The sequence below is a fragment of the Salmo salar genome, chromosome ssa18 (assembly GCF_905237065.1).
Source record: "Salmo salar chromosome ssa18, Ssal_v3.1, whole genome shotgun sequence".
Taxonomy (NCBI): Eukaryota; Metazoa; Chordata; class Actinopteri; order Salmoniformes; family Salmonidae; genus Salmo; species Salmo salar.
The window spans coordinates 12917494-12931593 of NC_059459.1; the positions used below are offsets into that span (position 1 = coordinate 12917494).

At 42.4% G+C, this 14100-nt stretch overlaps 1 protein-coding gene across 1 annotated transcript in view; it reads right to left on the reverse strand.

Moving 5' to 3' along the window:
• Positions 1–14100, reverse strand: part of LOC106576729 (serine/threonine-protein phosphatase 2A 56 kDa regulatory subunit delta isoform) — a 50848-nt gene that overhangs the window by 13821 nt on the left and 22927 nt on the right. Inside the window, exon 4 of the mRNA XM_014154079.2 lies at positions 1217–1416. Coding sequence (XP_014009554.1) covers positions 1217–1416 — 200 coding nt within the window. The remainder of the gene's footprint in view (positions 1–1216; positions 1417–14100) is intronic.

The following is a 14100-nucleotide window of genomic DNA, read 5'->3' on the forward strand; positions in this document are numbered from 1 at the left end:
GCTAACTCTTGTTTAAAGGCTGTTTAGGTTAGCCCTGCTAACACTGCCACTGGGAGAGCATCCCTCTGCCTGCATCCCTGCAGCTGACGCAACGCTTCCCCAGCACCTGCTTCTTGTCTCGGCCCGAGGCTGCCGCAGCACAGAGCCCCTTTGGCACAGAGGAGAGAGAGAGAGAGGCTGGAAATAGCCTGCCTGGCTCCACAGCTCCATCGCCCAACCTCAGCCTCATTACAGAACACTGGGAGAGGGAGAGACGACAGCAGAAAGGGAACAGGAGGTGGTAGTTTTGAAAGAGGGACAGTGATGGACAGCGGGGAAGGGAAAGATATACAGTGGGATGGGGACAGAGAGAAAGGAGGGGCGAGGGAGAGAGAAAGGGAGGACGTAGGAGAAAGAGAGGAAGAAGTGGAACGATATACAGAGTGGCCGATTCACATGAGGCCAGTGTTGTGGTGCATGGCCAACAATTCACAGATGCTCAAAGGAAGAGCAGATGTATGGGCTATAATTTGTGATGGATAATTGTTCAACATTTACCAGTGCACGCTTATTACTCGTTGAGCACGATGCTCAAATTTGTCACAAGCGGAGGGGGAGAGAATGACCCAGGGGGAGGAGAGAGGGAAAGAAGAGGGTGAAATAATACCCCGCGGGGAGGAGAGAGGGAGGGAGTACCTCAGAGGGGAGGAGAGAGGGAGAGTACGACGGGGGAGGAGGGACAGAATTCCCCAGGGGGGATGAGAGAGGGAGGGAGTACCTCAGAGGGGACGAGAGAGGGAGAGTACGACAGGGGGAGGAGGGACAGAATTCCCCAGGGGGGAAGAGAGAGGGAGAATACCCCAGGAAGTAAGATAGAGGGGGAAGAGAGAGGCAGATAATAGCCCAGGGGGGAAAAGAGAGGGAGAGACTTAAAGGCTTCCAGGGGGATTTGGCTTGATCTGACTTATCACTGACATAAATAATGACCTTTGGGTGCTCCTCAAGGGTTTGATGCTGATTCTCTCCCCCTACTGTGCTGGGTGGAATCCTGAGCCAGGCCAAGCCAAAGTCATTATTGAACACAGAGTCAGGATGTGGCATACTGAGGTGACAGGGGGCCGTGACAGCATGTTTATACCCACAACCTTCCCCTGAACATAGTGATTAAATACAGGCCCAAAACCTTCCACACTTTGACAGGGTTTTATGTACAGTAGGTGCATGTATCTCTTTTTACCATGATGACACCCTCTGGATAGATGGACTCGGTGACCACATCGCGGTTGTGCGTGATGTACTCCACCATCTCATTCAGACCGGCACGCTTCACCTCCTTGTACTTCAGGTCGCTCAGAGGGTCCGTGACAAAGTCAAAGAGCACGCAGCACTGCCGTAGCTTCTGCACAAACAGCTCCTCCCGGTCAATAAGGGGCGCATCTGAGGAGGAGAAAGGATGGGAAGATCAATGATATGCTGTATGTCTAGATCAGGGCTCTCCAACCCTGTTCCTGGAGAGATACCTTCCTATAGGTTTTAACTCCAACCCTGTTCCTGGAGAGATACCTTCCTATAGGTTTTAACTCCAACCCTGTTCCTGGAGAGATACCTTCCTATAGGTTTTAACTCCAACCCTGTTCCTGGAGAGCTACCTTCCTATAGGTTTTAACTCCAACCCTGTTCCTGGAGAGCTACCTTCCTATAGGTTTTAACTCCAACCCTGTTCCTGGAGAGCTACCTTCCTATAGGTTTTAACTCCAACCCTGTTCCTGGAGAGCTACCTTCCTATAGGTTTTAACTCCAACCCTGTTCCTGGAGAGATACCTTCCTATAGGTTTTAACTCCAACCCTGTTCCTGGAGAGATACCTTCCTATAGGTTTTAACTCCAACCCTGTTCCTGGAGAGATACCTTCCTATAGGTTTTAACTCCAACCCTGTTCCTGGAGAGCTACCTTCCTATAGGTTTTAACTCCAACCCTGTTCCTGGAGAGCTACCTTCCTATAGGTTTTAACTACAACCCTGTTCCTGGAGAGATACCTTCCTATAGGTTTTAACTCCAACCCTGTTCCTGGAGAGATACCTTCCTATAGGTTTTAACTCCAACCCTGTTCCTGGAGAGATACCTTCCTATAGGTTTTAACTACAACCTTGTTCCTGGAGAGCTACCTTCCTATAGGTTTTAACTCCAACCCTGTTCCTGGAGAGATACCTTCCTATAGGTTTTAACTACAACCTTGTTCCTGGAGAGCTTTATTTATTTTTATTTCACATTTAACCGGGTAGGCTAGTTGAGAACAAGTTTTCATTTACAACTGCGACCTGGCCAAGATAAAGCAAAGCAGTTTGACACATAGAGTTACACATGGAATAAACAAACATACAGTCAATAATACAGTAGAAAAAGTCTATATACAGTGTGTGCAAATGAGGTAAGACAAGGGAGGTAAGGCAAGAAATAGGCCATGGTGGCGAAGTAATTACAATATACCAATTAAACACTGGAGTGATAGATGTGCAGAAGAGGAATGTGCAAGTAGAGATACTGGGGTGCAAAGAAGCAAGATAAATAAATAAATACAGTATGGGGATGAGGTAGTTGGATGGGCTATTTACAGATGGGCTATGTACAGGTGCAGTGATCTGTAAGCTGCTCTGACAGCTGGTGCTTAAAGCTAGTGAGGGAGATATGAGTCTCCAGCTTCAGTGATTTTTGCAGTTCGTTCCAGTCATTGGCAGCAGAGAACTGGAAGGAAAGACGGCCAAAGGAGGAATTGGCTTTGGGGGTGACCAGTGAAATACCTTCCTATAGGTTTTCACTCCAACCCTGTTCCTGGAGGTTTTCGCTCCAAACCGAATCTAGCTGGTTGAGAAGCTGAATCCAGTTAGTTACAACTGGGGTTGGAGCGAAAACCTACAGAGGGTAGCTCTCCAGGAACAGGGTTGGAGAACCCTGGGCTAGATAGTGATTCATAACTTCCGAAAACATTATACACTTGTTCTGTCATTTTGTCATCCCACCATTTTGTGTCCAATGCTAACATCGGGGATAAAGTGTGAGACTCATACACCTCCATTCATAGACCTCCACGTTATTTACCCTGGCTCAATTGAACCCTTAGAGTTGTGAAACCCTGTTATTCCACACAGCTAGTGTGGGAGCAAAACTCATGACTATGATTACGTTTCCATTATTAGCAGCATTTAGGCTGTCCACTTTGAAGAGCTGAGACAGAATAGCCATATAAGGAATGGTCCCGTGTGGCTCAGTTGGTAGAGCATGGTGTTTGCAACGCCAGGGTTGTGGGTTCGATTCCCACGGGGGACCAGTACGGAGAGAAAAAATGTATGAAATGTATGCATTCACTACTGTAAGTCGCTCTGGATAAGAGCGTCTGCTAAATGACTAAAATGTAATCGTAAACATATATGACCAGGGCCTGCTACCATTATAACCTATACAGCTGTCATATGTGGGTGTTAACAAGCAAGAACTGAGATGGAGAGATAATAATGGAGAAAGGTCAAGGAAAGCTATTTTCATATAGAGGGAGGGGACTCTATACGTTATGCAAAGACAGAATCCTATAAAGGCAGGACTCTGTAATATGAGAATTTAGTCTTTTTCATGGAAGGGCTCGGCTCTGTTACGTGTGTAATACGGTCCTTCCATGGAAGGGCTCGGCTTTGCTACTCTGTTTTACAGTCTACATTGAATTCACAAGTTCTCGTAAGAGTGTTATGTTTCTGAGGCAATATTCCACGACACTAGCTACTGTTTTAAAATTCAGACTCCCTTATGCAACTAGGCTTTCATGAAACCACAGCACCCCTCCTCCTCCTCTTTTCCTGGACAATGAACATCAAGGTCTCCACACGGAACTGAGGAAAATGGCATGACGCTGTGGCATGGAGGCATGCAGACTCCACCTCACACACAGGTCCATAGGTGTTTCGGCCCTCCGGGACCGGAATTGAACAGCCTTGATCTAGTGTGTTGTTGCTTGTTGCATAATGTTTAAGCACACTTGGCGTGAGTGCTTTACTATCATGTCAGCTTAAATGAATAGGATTTACATGAATGACCCATTTCAAAGGGTCAGAACATGTTTGGATGTGAGATATATTGTAGTGCGTCAATTTGCATTGTGGGATAAGACCATGCAATCGAGTGGGTATGAGAAACACTTGAAACAAAGGAGGATTATGGTCAAGGACATAGACGTGAGGGTTGAGCCGTTTTTCAAGAACACAAGGAACTGAATAAGAGGGAGAGGCTGGAATCTGGGGCACAGACAACAGTCCCAATAAATCTACATTTGAGAAGAGCCTTAGAGAGCGGCACATAGATTTCTCAATTGTACTGGGCAATACAAGTACCAATACATGAGAAACTGGCTTTAAATTGCCAAGACTTGGTATCAAAGGTTATAAAACACGTTCATAAATATATACAATACCAGTTGGTAACAGGATCTATTTTACTATAAAAGCAGGGGGTCTAAGTTGCAAATTGTGTGTCTACTGGAGGAATGATTCCATACATTTTTCAAATGAACTGCCAATATGCCAACATTCTATTCAAACAATGCAGTCAATCCACAGCCATAGATACACTGGCTGAAATCGGTTGATTTGTATTGTATTTATTACGGATCCCCATAGCAGCTACTCTTCCTGGGGTCCAAATACATTAAGGCACTTGCATCACACATAAAACAAAAGATAAAACAGTACATCATACATTATTACACCACTATATATCTACAATACAAAATGTATAATATCACCATACAACAACATTACAATGTACGTGTATATACAGTGAGTGTGCGTTATGTGTGTGTCTGTAACTGTGTGTGTGTCTCTTCACAGTCCCTGCTGTTCCATAAATTGTATTTTTATCTGTTTTTTAAAATCCGATTCTACTGCTTGCATCAGTTACTTGATGTGGAATAAAGTTCCATGTAGTCATGGCTCTATGTAGTACTGTGCGCCTCCCATCGTCTGTTCTGTTCTTGGGGATTGTGAAGAGACCTCTGGTGGCATGTCTTGTGGGGTTTGCATGGGTGTCCGAGCTGTGTGCTAGTAGTTTAAACAGACAGCTCAGTGCATTCAGTATGTCAACACTTATTACAAAAACAAGTAGTGATGAAGTCAATCTCTCCTCCACTCTGAGCCATGAAAGACTGACATGCGTATTGTTAATATTAGCTCTACATGTGGTGATAGGACTTAGACAAGTTGTAAATGCAACAAGTATTGTAAATGTATCATATAATAACTCACAGCTTTCTGTGAAAACAAACATTTAGACATTTATGGTCTGTTTACATATATTGTAGAGGCTATTTATACAGAAAATGGGTGTAAAACCAGTATACACTGTATTTATAATTATATGACAATATTTTCGGTTGACAATTCTATTACACAATTTCTGAAATATCACATGCCTTACTTTGATTTTCCTGCATTAGTAAAATCAGGATTATGCCTCTACTGCCATTCATTCCAATTAGACTTGTTTGGATTTCTCTCTGACCAATATGGCTGACATTTTTACCCCATTATGGAACTTTTAGGGTTTATGACATAACCCCTCTAGTAATTTAAAAGGATCTCTATGTATGGCACCATCTTCTCCACTGACCAGACCAGGGCCTTCCTGGTCAATACAGCCTGCCCCAACCGACACAAAACAGACACTTTGACACCATACAGTCAAATTTCTCACAGGGGGTCTATTTCATTATCTCAATGTTGTCACACTCCCCACAAATGACCCTGGTATGTGACAGTTTCTCTGGGGAAGCTCACACGCAATTAGATTCAGCCACGGGATGATTTTTGTTGGAGCAGATGGTTTTGCGGAACATTATAATAATATACAGTGGGGTCCGAAATTATTGATACCCCTGAGAAAGATGAGAAATAACAACTGTCTGAAAAATAAATAATCAAAATACTGAGCTATATTGTATGCAAAAAAATAGGGAAATTATATTATTTTATACTAATACAATTTCTCAGAGAAAGAGATTTTGTTTAACAAGTAATATCTGTTATTGGTAATGGTGAGAGGTTAGCATGTCTTGGGGATATGATATTTGACCCTCTGTAACTTTCTCATTCATCATTATTCACGGCTCATTCAGGATTAAATGTAATCACAATAGCATCCACGTTAATGTAGAGTGTTAACAAACGTATTATATTCTCATTTACAATGAAAGTAACTCCAAAATGGCACAATTATGTTATATACCATCAATTTCTATTGGACACAACATAATCTGAAACACAACCAAAACAAACTGCAAATGCATCCAAAATATTTGTAGAGTCACCAGCTTGATGTAGTTAAACTTTTGACAACTTTATTTCCATTAATATTTAGAGGTGTCAATAATTTTGACCCCTGCTGTTGAGAAAAAAATGTGTTTTACTTGTTAAACAAAATCTATTTCTCTGAGCAATTGTATTAGTATAAAATAATACAATTTCACCCCAAAAAATTGGACAGCTCAGTATTTTCTTTATCAATGGCTCATCTTTATCAAGTGTCAATAATTTCGTACCCCACTGTATATTATGAATAATTTGTACACTGCAAATTGACCACAACTAAGCCCAATAAGAGATTGTACTTGAAAATAACTATAATGTATTACCTAATTTCTACCAGCATGTCACATGTGCAACCAGAGGGGAAAAAAACCACCTTTGTCTCCACACACAGAGACGCATACAAAGCTCTCCATCACCCTCCATTTGTCAAATCTGACCATAATTCTATTCTCCTGATTCCTGCTTACAAGCAAAAACTAAAGCAGGAAGTACCAGTGACTCGCTCAATACGGAAGTGGTCAGATGACGCGGATGCTATGCTACAGGACTGTTTTGCTAACACAGACTGGAATATGTCCCGGGATTCATCCAATGGCATTGAGGAGCATACCACCTTAGTCACCGGCTTCATCAATAAGCGCATCAACGAAGTCGTCACTACAGTGACCGTGCGTACATTTCCCAACCAGAAGCCATGGATTACAGGCAACATCCGCACCGAGCTAAAGGCTAGAGCTGCTGCTTTCAAGGAATGGGACACTAACCTGGACGCTAATAAGAAATCCCGCTATGGCCTCAGACAAAGCATCAGACAGACAAAGCGTCAGTAAAGGACCAAGATTGAATCCTACTACACCGGATCTGATGCTCGTCGGACGTGGCAGGGCTTGAAAAATATTACGGACTACAAAGGGAAACCCAACCATGAGCAGCCCAGTGATGAGAGCCTACCAGACGAGCTAAATGCCTTTTATGCTCGCTTCGAGGCAAGAAACACTGAAGCATGCATGAGAGGACCAGCTGTTCTGGATGACTGTGTGATCACGCTCTCCGTAGCCGTTGTGAGCAAGACCTTTAATCAGGTCAACATTCACAAAGCCGCGGACTGACATTTTCAACCTCTCTGTCACGTTGGTATAAGGGATCGGGAGACAGGGGCAGGAATGCGTAATAGGGGTTTTTATTTCCCAAATTACAGCGTGCCGTGTAAAGGCACGGGGACGAAGACCAAACAAACACGTATACAAAACACAGGGTAGAAACCCAAAGAAAAGAGCGGGGAGTACCTCGAATAAATACACACTCGCACAATGATTATCACACGGGAGGAGACCCGTAATCATATGCACAATATACGTGGCACAAAAGCCAAAACAAAGCACAGGTACTCACACGACCAACGGCCATTGGAACAATAATAGACAGGACAATGGTGAACAAAGGGCACACTTATACAATTACTAATCAAATAAGAATAGGGACCAGGTTTGCGTAATGACAGTTCCGGAGGGATCCGTGACACTCTCCCTGACCGAGTCTGTAATACCAACATGTTTCAAACAGACCACCATAGTCCCTGTGCCCAAGAAAGCGAAGGTAACCTGCCTAAATGATTACCGCCCCGTAGCATTCACTTCAGTAGCCATGAAGTGCTTTGAAAGGCTGGTCATGGCTCACATCAATGACATCATGCCGGAAACACTAGACCCACTCCAATTCGCATACCGCCTCAACAGATCCAAAGATGATGCAATCTCAATTGCACTCCACATTGCCCTTTCCCACCTGGACAAAAGGAACACCTATGTGAGAATGCTGTTCATTGACCTCAGCTCAGCGTTCAACACCATAGTGTCCACTCATCACTAAGCTAAGGATCCTGGGACTAAACACCTCCCTCTGCAACTGGATCCTGGACTTCCAGATGGGCCACCTCCAGGTGGTAAGGGTAGGCAACAACACATCTGCCACGCTGATCCTCAACACTGGGGCCCCTCAGGGGTGCGTGATTAGTCCCCTCCTGTACTCCCTATTCACCCACGACTGCGTGGCCAAGCATGACTCCAACACCATCATTAAGTTTGCTGATGACACAACAGTGGTAGGCCTGATCACCGACAACGATGTGACAGCCTATAAGGAGGTGGTCAGAGACCTGGCAGTGTGGTGCCAGGACAACAACCTCTTCCTCAATGTGAGCAGTACAAAGGAGATGACCGTGGACAATAGGATGCTCTTGATGGTTCAGCTGTTCGAACCGGCCCCCATTACCATCGACAGGGCTGAAGTGGAGCGGGTGGAGAGTTTCAAGTTCCTTGGTGTCCACATCACCAACAAACTATCATGGTCCAAACACACCAAGACCGTTGTGAAGAGGGCAAGACAACACATTTCCCCCCTCAGAAGACTGAAAAGATTTGGCATGGGTCCCCAGATCCTAAAAAAGTTCTACAGCTGCAACATCGAGCGCATCCTGACCGATTGCATCACCGCCTGGTATGGCAACTGCTCGGCATCTGACCGTAAGGCGCTACAGAGGGTAGTGCGTACGACCCAGTACATCACTGGGGCCAAGGTTCCTGACATCCAGGACCTATTTACTAGGTGGTGTCAAAGGAAGGCCCAAAAAATTGTTAAAGACTCCAGTCACCCAAGTCATAGACTGTCTGAGGCCTTTCTCTCTGCTACCACACGGCAAGCAGTACCGGAGCGCCAAATCTAGGACCAAAAGGCTGCTTAACAGCTTCTACCCCCAAGCCATAAGGCTGCTGAACAATTCATCAAATGGCCACCCGGACTATTTACATTGACCCCCCCACCTCTGTGTTTTACACTGTTTTTACAAATTACCTTAACTAACCTGTAACCCTGCACATTGACTCAGTACCAGTACCCCCTGTATAAAGCCTCGTTATTGTTATGTAATTTTCATGTGTTACTTTTTGATTTTATAATTTTTTAAACTTTAGTTTATTTAATCAATATTTTCTTAACTCTATTTCTTGAACTGCATTGTTGGTTAAGGGCTTGTCAGTAAGCATTTCACGGTAAGGTTTCACCTGTTGTATTCGGCGCATGTGACAAATAAAATTTGATTTGATTTTAAGATCACATCTCTTTTTATATTTTGGGGAATACTTGGGAACAGATTTCCAAGATTAAACACATTTTTTGCTGAATTCCTGGTGATTTTACAGTCTTTTTTGACCCAAAAAAATGGAATCCTACAAAAACAACATAATAAACTTTTCACTCGCGGGTCTTGACCCCTACTATTCTATAACATCACGGAGGACTTGAGACATAGGCACATCCTCCTACATAAGATGATATAATACGAGTGCCCAATACTGTTGCCAATAACAAGCCGTTAAACTGAGTAGCTATGAGGCTCAAGACAACAAAGAATGTCTCTGTCTACTCTAGTCTAGAGCAATGAGAACAAATGGTGGGTTAGAGTGGAAGGGGATACTGGACACTACGGGTTTGGCATTTGACTACTTATGTCTGCCACTATTGCACTAGGAACGTAAGCTGCTTAGTGGTATAATCACAGCAAACAAAATCACTACGCTATACTGCTGACCTCAGTCTTCCTCCTACCCCTCCTCCTCACAACCGCTGGCTCTATTTGAAAGCATTTCACTCCAGGCCAGGGCCACGGAATCCATGACACAAAGCTAGATTATATAATTTCAAATTCGTTTTTTTTTTTGTGATGGAGGATGAATCATCCAAGGAGGCCAGCGGCATGTGACAACAGGCAGAGGCTCCCTATTGGCCCATTGGCCCGAAGGACTAGTAGAGTGGCTGCATATGACTTGAATGCGATGAAGTGATGCGAGACCAGTTACAAAACAGCACAACTACCATCAGGCCTCACACTGATGGAGAAAGGCTTGAACGGAGACAGAATTTGTTCAATGTGCCCAACGTGTGACAGTGCCTATGGGAGATATATAATAGGGGAGAGTGGGATAAGTTAAGCCAAAGGGTTAAGTTTAGCCACCCTTGTTTCTAGGCAACCAAACACAAAATTTAGCATTTTACCAAATATTTACGAAGAGGTCATAATTTCATGGAGTCTGTGAAGGAAGAAACCACATGAAAAAGTGGTAAGCAAATTAGGTAAAAAAATTTTTTTTTTAAAGGATTTTCACGAAGTCAAATGATTGTGTTAGTGGTTTCATGATGCTTGTATCTAGACCAAATTAGATCATTTAAAGATCGTTCTTTACAGCAATTGGGGTCTCTATAAGCTTCGATATGAGGTCCTAAACCTAGCATGAAATTGCATCCTTGTAGCTGTGTGGGCTAATATAGTCAAAATGTTTGCCAATGGCAAGTTGAGCAAATTGAAGCAATTTCTTCCCAGGTGTAATGCAAGGCATTATAGCTGGGAAATTACGCATGTTAAATGTTAAAAGTGTTTTAAAAAGGTAAAAAGTGTTTGTTAGGTGTTAAGTCTGTGTTAAAAGATGCTTAAAACGATTAAAAGGCAAAAAAAGCTATTGCGATTGTGTTGAATTGTGTTTGGGAAATAAACAGACATGGTTTTAAAAATGTAGTGGTAATACTTAATTCAGTACAGAAACTTGTAGGCAGCTTAATTTACCTTGTCCCACGGCTCAACTTACCCTATGTTTTCAAAATTGTAATGTTTACATGGATTATGATTATTTCCAGGGATACACAACATCCTGAAATATATGTAGATATCTTTATTAGAAATAATACTAGATTTCTCTTGACAGAGTGATGTTGAATGTAAAAAATGGCTCAACTTACCCCACTCTCCCCTACTGTATTCTAAATTAAAAAAGAGAAAATAATCACAAAAGGCTGGCGTTCTGGCTACATCTATCCTCTCTCCTTATATACTAGAAGGCTGTTTTATACCTAAGGGCGGCAGTCATCCATAAAAACAAAACAGACTGTATGAATCCCAGTTCTAAGCAGATTCAAGCAGAGACATCTGTACACCTGACCAACTACGACTCAGTGCTCTCCCTGCACCCTCCTGAGAGCACGGGGGAGGACACTGCTGTATACATGACTCACTCTTACAATACAGCCGCAAGTGCTCCTATATCTATAAGTACACCTTACTGATACCAAAGCATATCTCAAAGTTTCCATCAGACTATAGATTGGATATTTTCTATTGCCCACAGGTAGAAAACATGACCTTCTCAGGAAAAAGGTTTACTGAAGATGAATTGGAATCCATATAGCCTTCACTTAGCTAAGAGCAATCTGTTGGACAGTATTGTGCATCTATGCTTTTTAATCCCACTTACTTGTAGGCCTACATTGAAAAAGATCACCAGTGGCCTCACGGAATCTGATATCCATCTGACTTGACTTGAAAGACTTAGGGAGTGCCAAAACAGTGGAGTTCCTTACGAGAACCAATCAATAATCATGTACCCAAGCATATGGAGCAGAACATCAACATCCTTCCTCTAAGCACAGCAGAATCAGACGAGCCTTGTACAACATAGCTAAATAACATTCAACCCTCTGTACCATCAGTTCAGTTCTGCGTGTCAAAAACAACATCTTGGCAATAACATGTGGCCAAGGCCTTTCAGTAGGGCTGTCATGAGACCAAGCCTTCACCCTAAGGACCAAGAATCCCTCACTTCCCTGGAGTAAGATATACTCTCCTATACACAGACTTCTATTATCTCCAATAGATATCAAATAAACAAATAAATAAAAGGATATAAATAAAAGACAGTATTGGCAAGTTAGAATTGAACACGGAAAGGGTACTACAGTTCTGGACATCTTTTTGTAGCGAGGTAAATCCTTTTGAATTCAATCACATTTTGACAGCACCCCTTTTGATTTGAACAAAACCTTCCATACGTATTTGCCCGTTGTAGAAGTGCTCTTTTTGGACCTGAATGCCAAAACATTCAGGAGATAAAGGTGATCAAAGTTGACTCATTTTGCATACCCCACCATACCATGAGACATCCATGTCTTCATCACTGGAAAATATAAACGTTTGAGATTAATATCATTTAAAAGCTTACAAGCTTGCTCTTGAATACAGAGTGGGTGTCATATCTTGGCTGATAAATGGACTAAAATGAGAATAAAATAGAAATGTTGACTTTCAAATGGTACCACAAAAGGAGTTCCACACATCAGAGAATGTTGACTTAAAATGGGAATATCTGTTATTTGAATTTATATGGTCATCAGTGGCGTGTCCAGGGGGTGGCACACGGCCCCCCTGAAATCTGATTGGCCACCCCAGTGGCCCCCCAGAAATTCTGAGATCTGATAGGTCGTCTCTGAATATATTGACAATTTTGACCAAGACGGGCACCGACAGCAAGACTCATCATTGGGTTTAATGCGGAAGACACATTTCGGTTGAATGCATTCAGTTGTGCAACTGACTAGGTATCCCTCTTTCCCTTTCATCAATCTCACTGGAGAAAGCCTCCGAGCGAGCGAAACAGCACCCCTCTGTCTTAGTATGTGTAGCCCATGTATGTGATGCTGTCTGGCCAAAAAGAGTACGACATGTTTGCCTCGCTCGGATGCTTTCTTTGGTGAAATAGATTCAGCCTCTTGCGAATTGAAAGACAATTATGAAACAAGGATAGACACGAACAAAAATCCTTTTATAAGTTTGTTTACTTTTTAATTGTTACATTTTTTGGGGAAGCCAAGCTTTATTTGGCATCCATGAATAATTCCACTTTGTAGGCTGAATGACTTTACCCTTATGGTGTTTGTAATAGATGTCCCTATTCATTCAAATTGTGGGTGCACAGTGCACTGTTCAGATGCTGGACTTGAGTAGAAGAACGTGCACAAGTTAACCTACTTTTTGAAGTGATTTGTTCAGACAACTGGATGAAAACATCATGACTGGTTGTGTTCATGAGACATAAAGGTAATACATTTTTACAGTTAAATTACATGTCTTTACTATAAAGCAAGTAAAGAAAGTACATATAAAACGTTATGGTATAATTCACACTCTGGATGGCATTTTCAAGTGAATGTACTCCTTTATGCTAATACCCTCATATAAAATCCTGACCTTGAAGGCAAACACTGTTTTTTGTTATTTACTTCTGATTTATTTGAACAGGTAAATTTACCAAACCTAAGCTGAAGAATTTGATGCGTTGAACTATCATAATTACACTACCGTTCAAAAGTTTGGGGTCACTTAGAAATGTCCTTGTTTTTGAAAGAAAATAACATTTTTGTCCGTTGAATAACATAAAATTGATCAGAAATACAGTGTAGACATTGTTAATGTTGTAAATTACTATTGTAGCTGGAAACGTCAGATTTTTTATGGAATATCTACATACACAGGCCCATTATCAGCAACCATCACTCCTGTGTTCCAATGGCACGTTGTGTTAGCTAATCCAAGGTTATCATTTTAAAAGGCTAATTGATCACTAGAAAACCCTTTTCCAATTATGTTAGCACAGCTGAAAACTGTTGTTCTAATTAAAGAAGCAATAAAACTAGCCTTCTTTAGACTCGTTGAGTATCTGGAGCATCAGCATTTGTTGGTTCGATTACAGGCTTTCTTCTGAAACTCGTCAGTCTATTCTTGTTCTGAGAAATGAAGGCTATTCCATGTGAGAAATTGCCAAGAAACTGAAGATTTCGCACAACGCTGTGTACCACTCCCTTCACAGAACAGCGCAAACTGGCTCTAACCAAAATAGAAAGAGGAGTGGGAGGCCCCGGTGCACAACTGAGCAAGAGGACAAGTACATTAGTG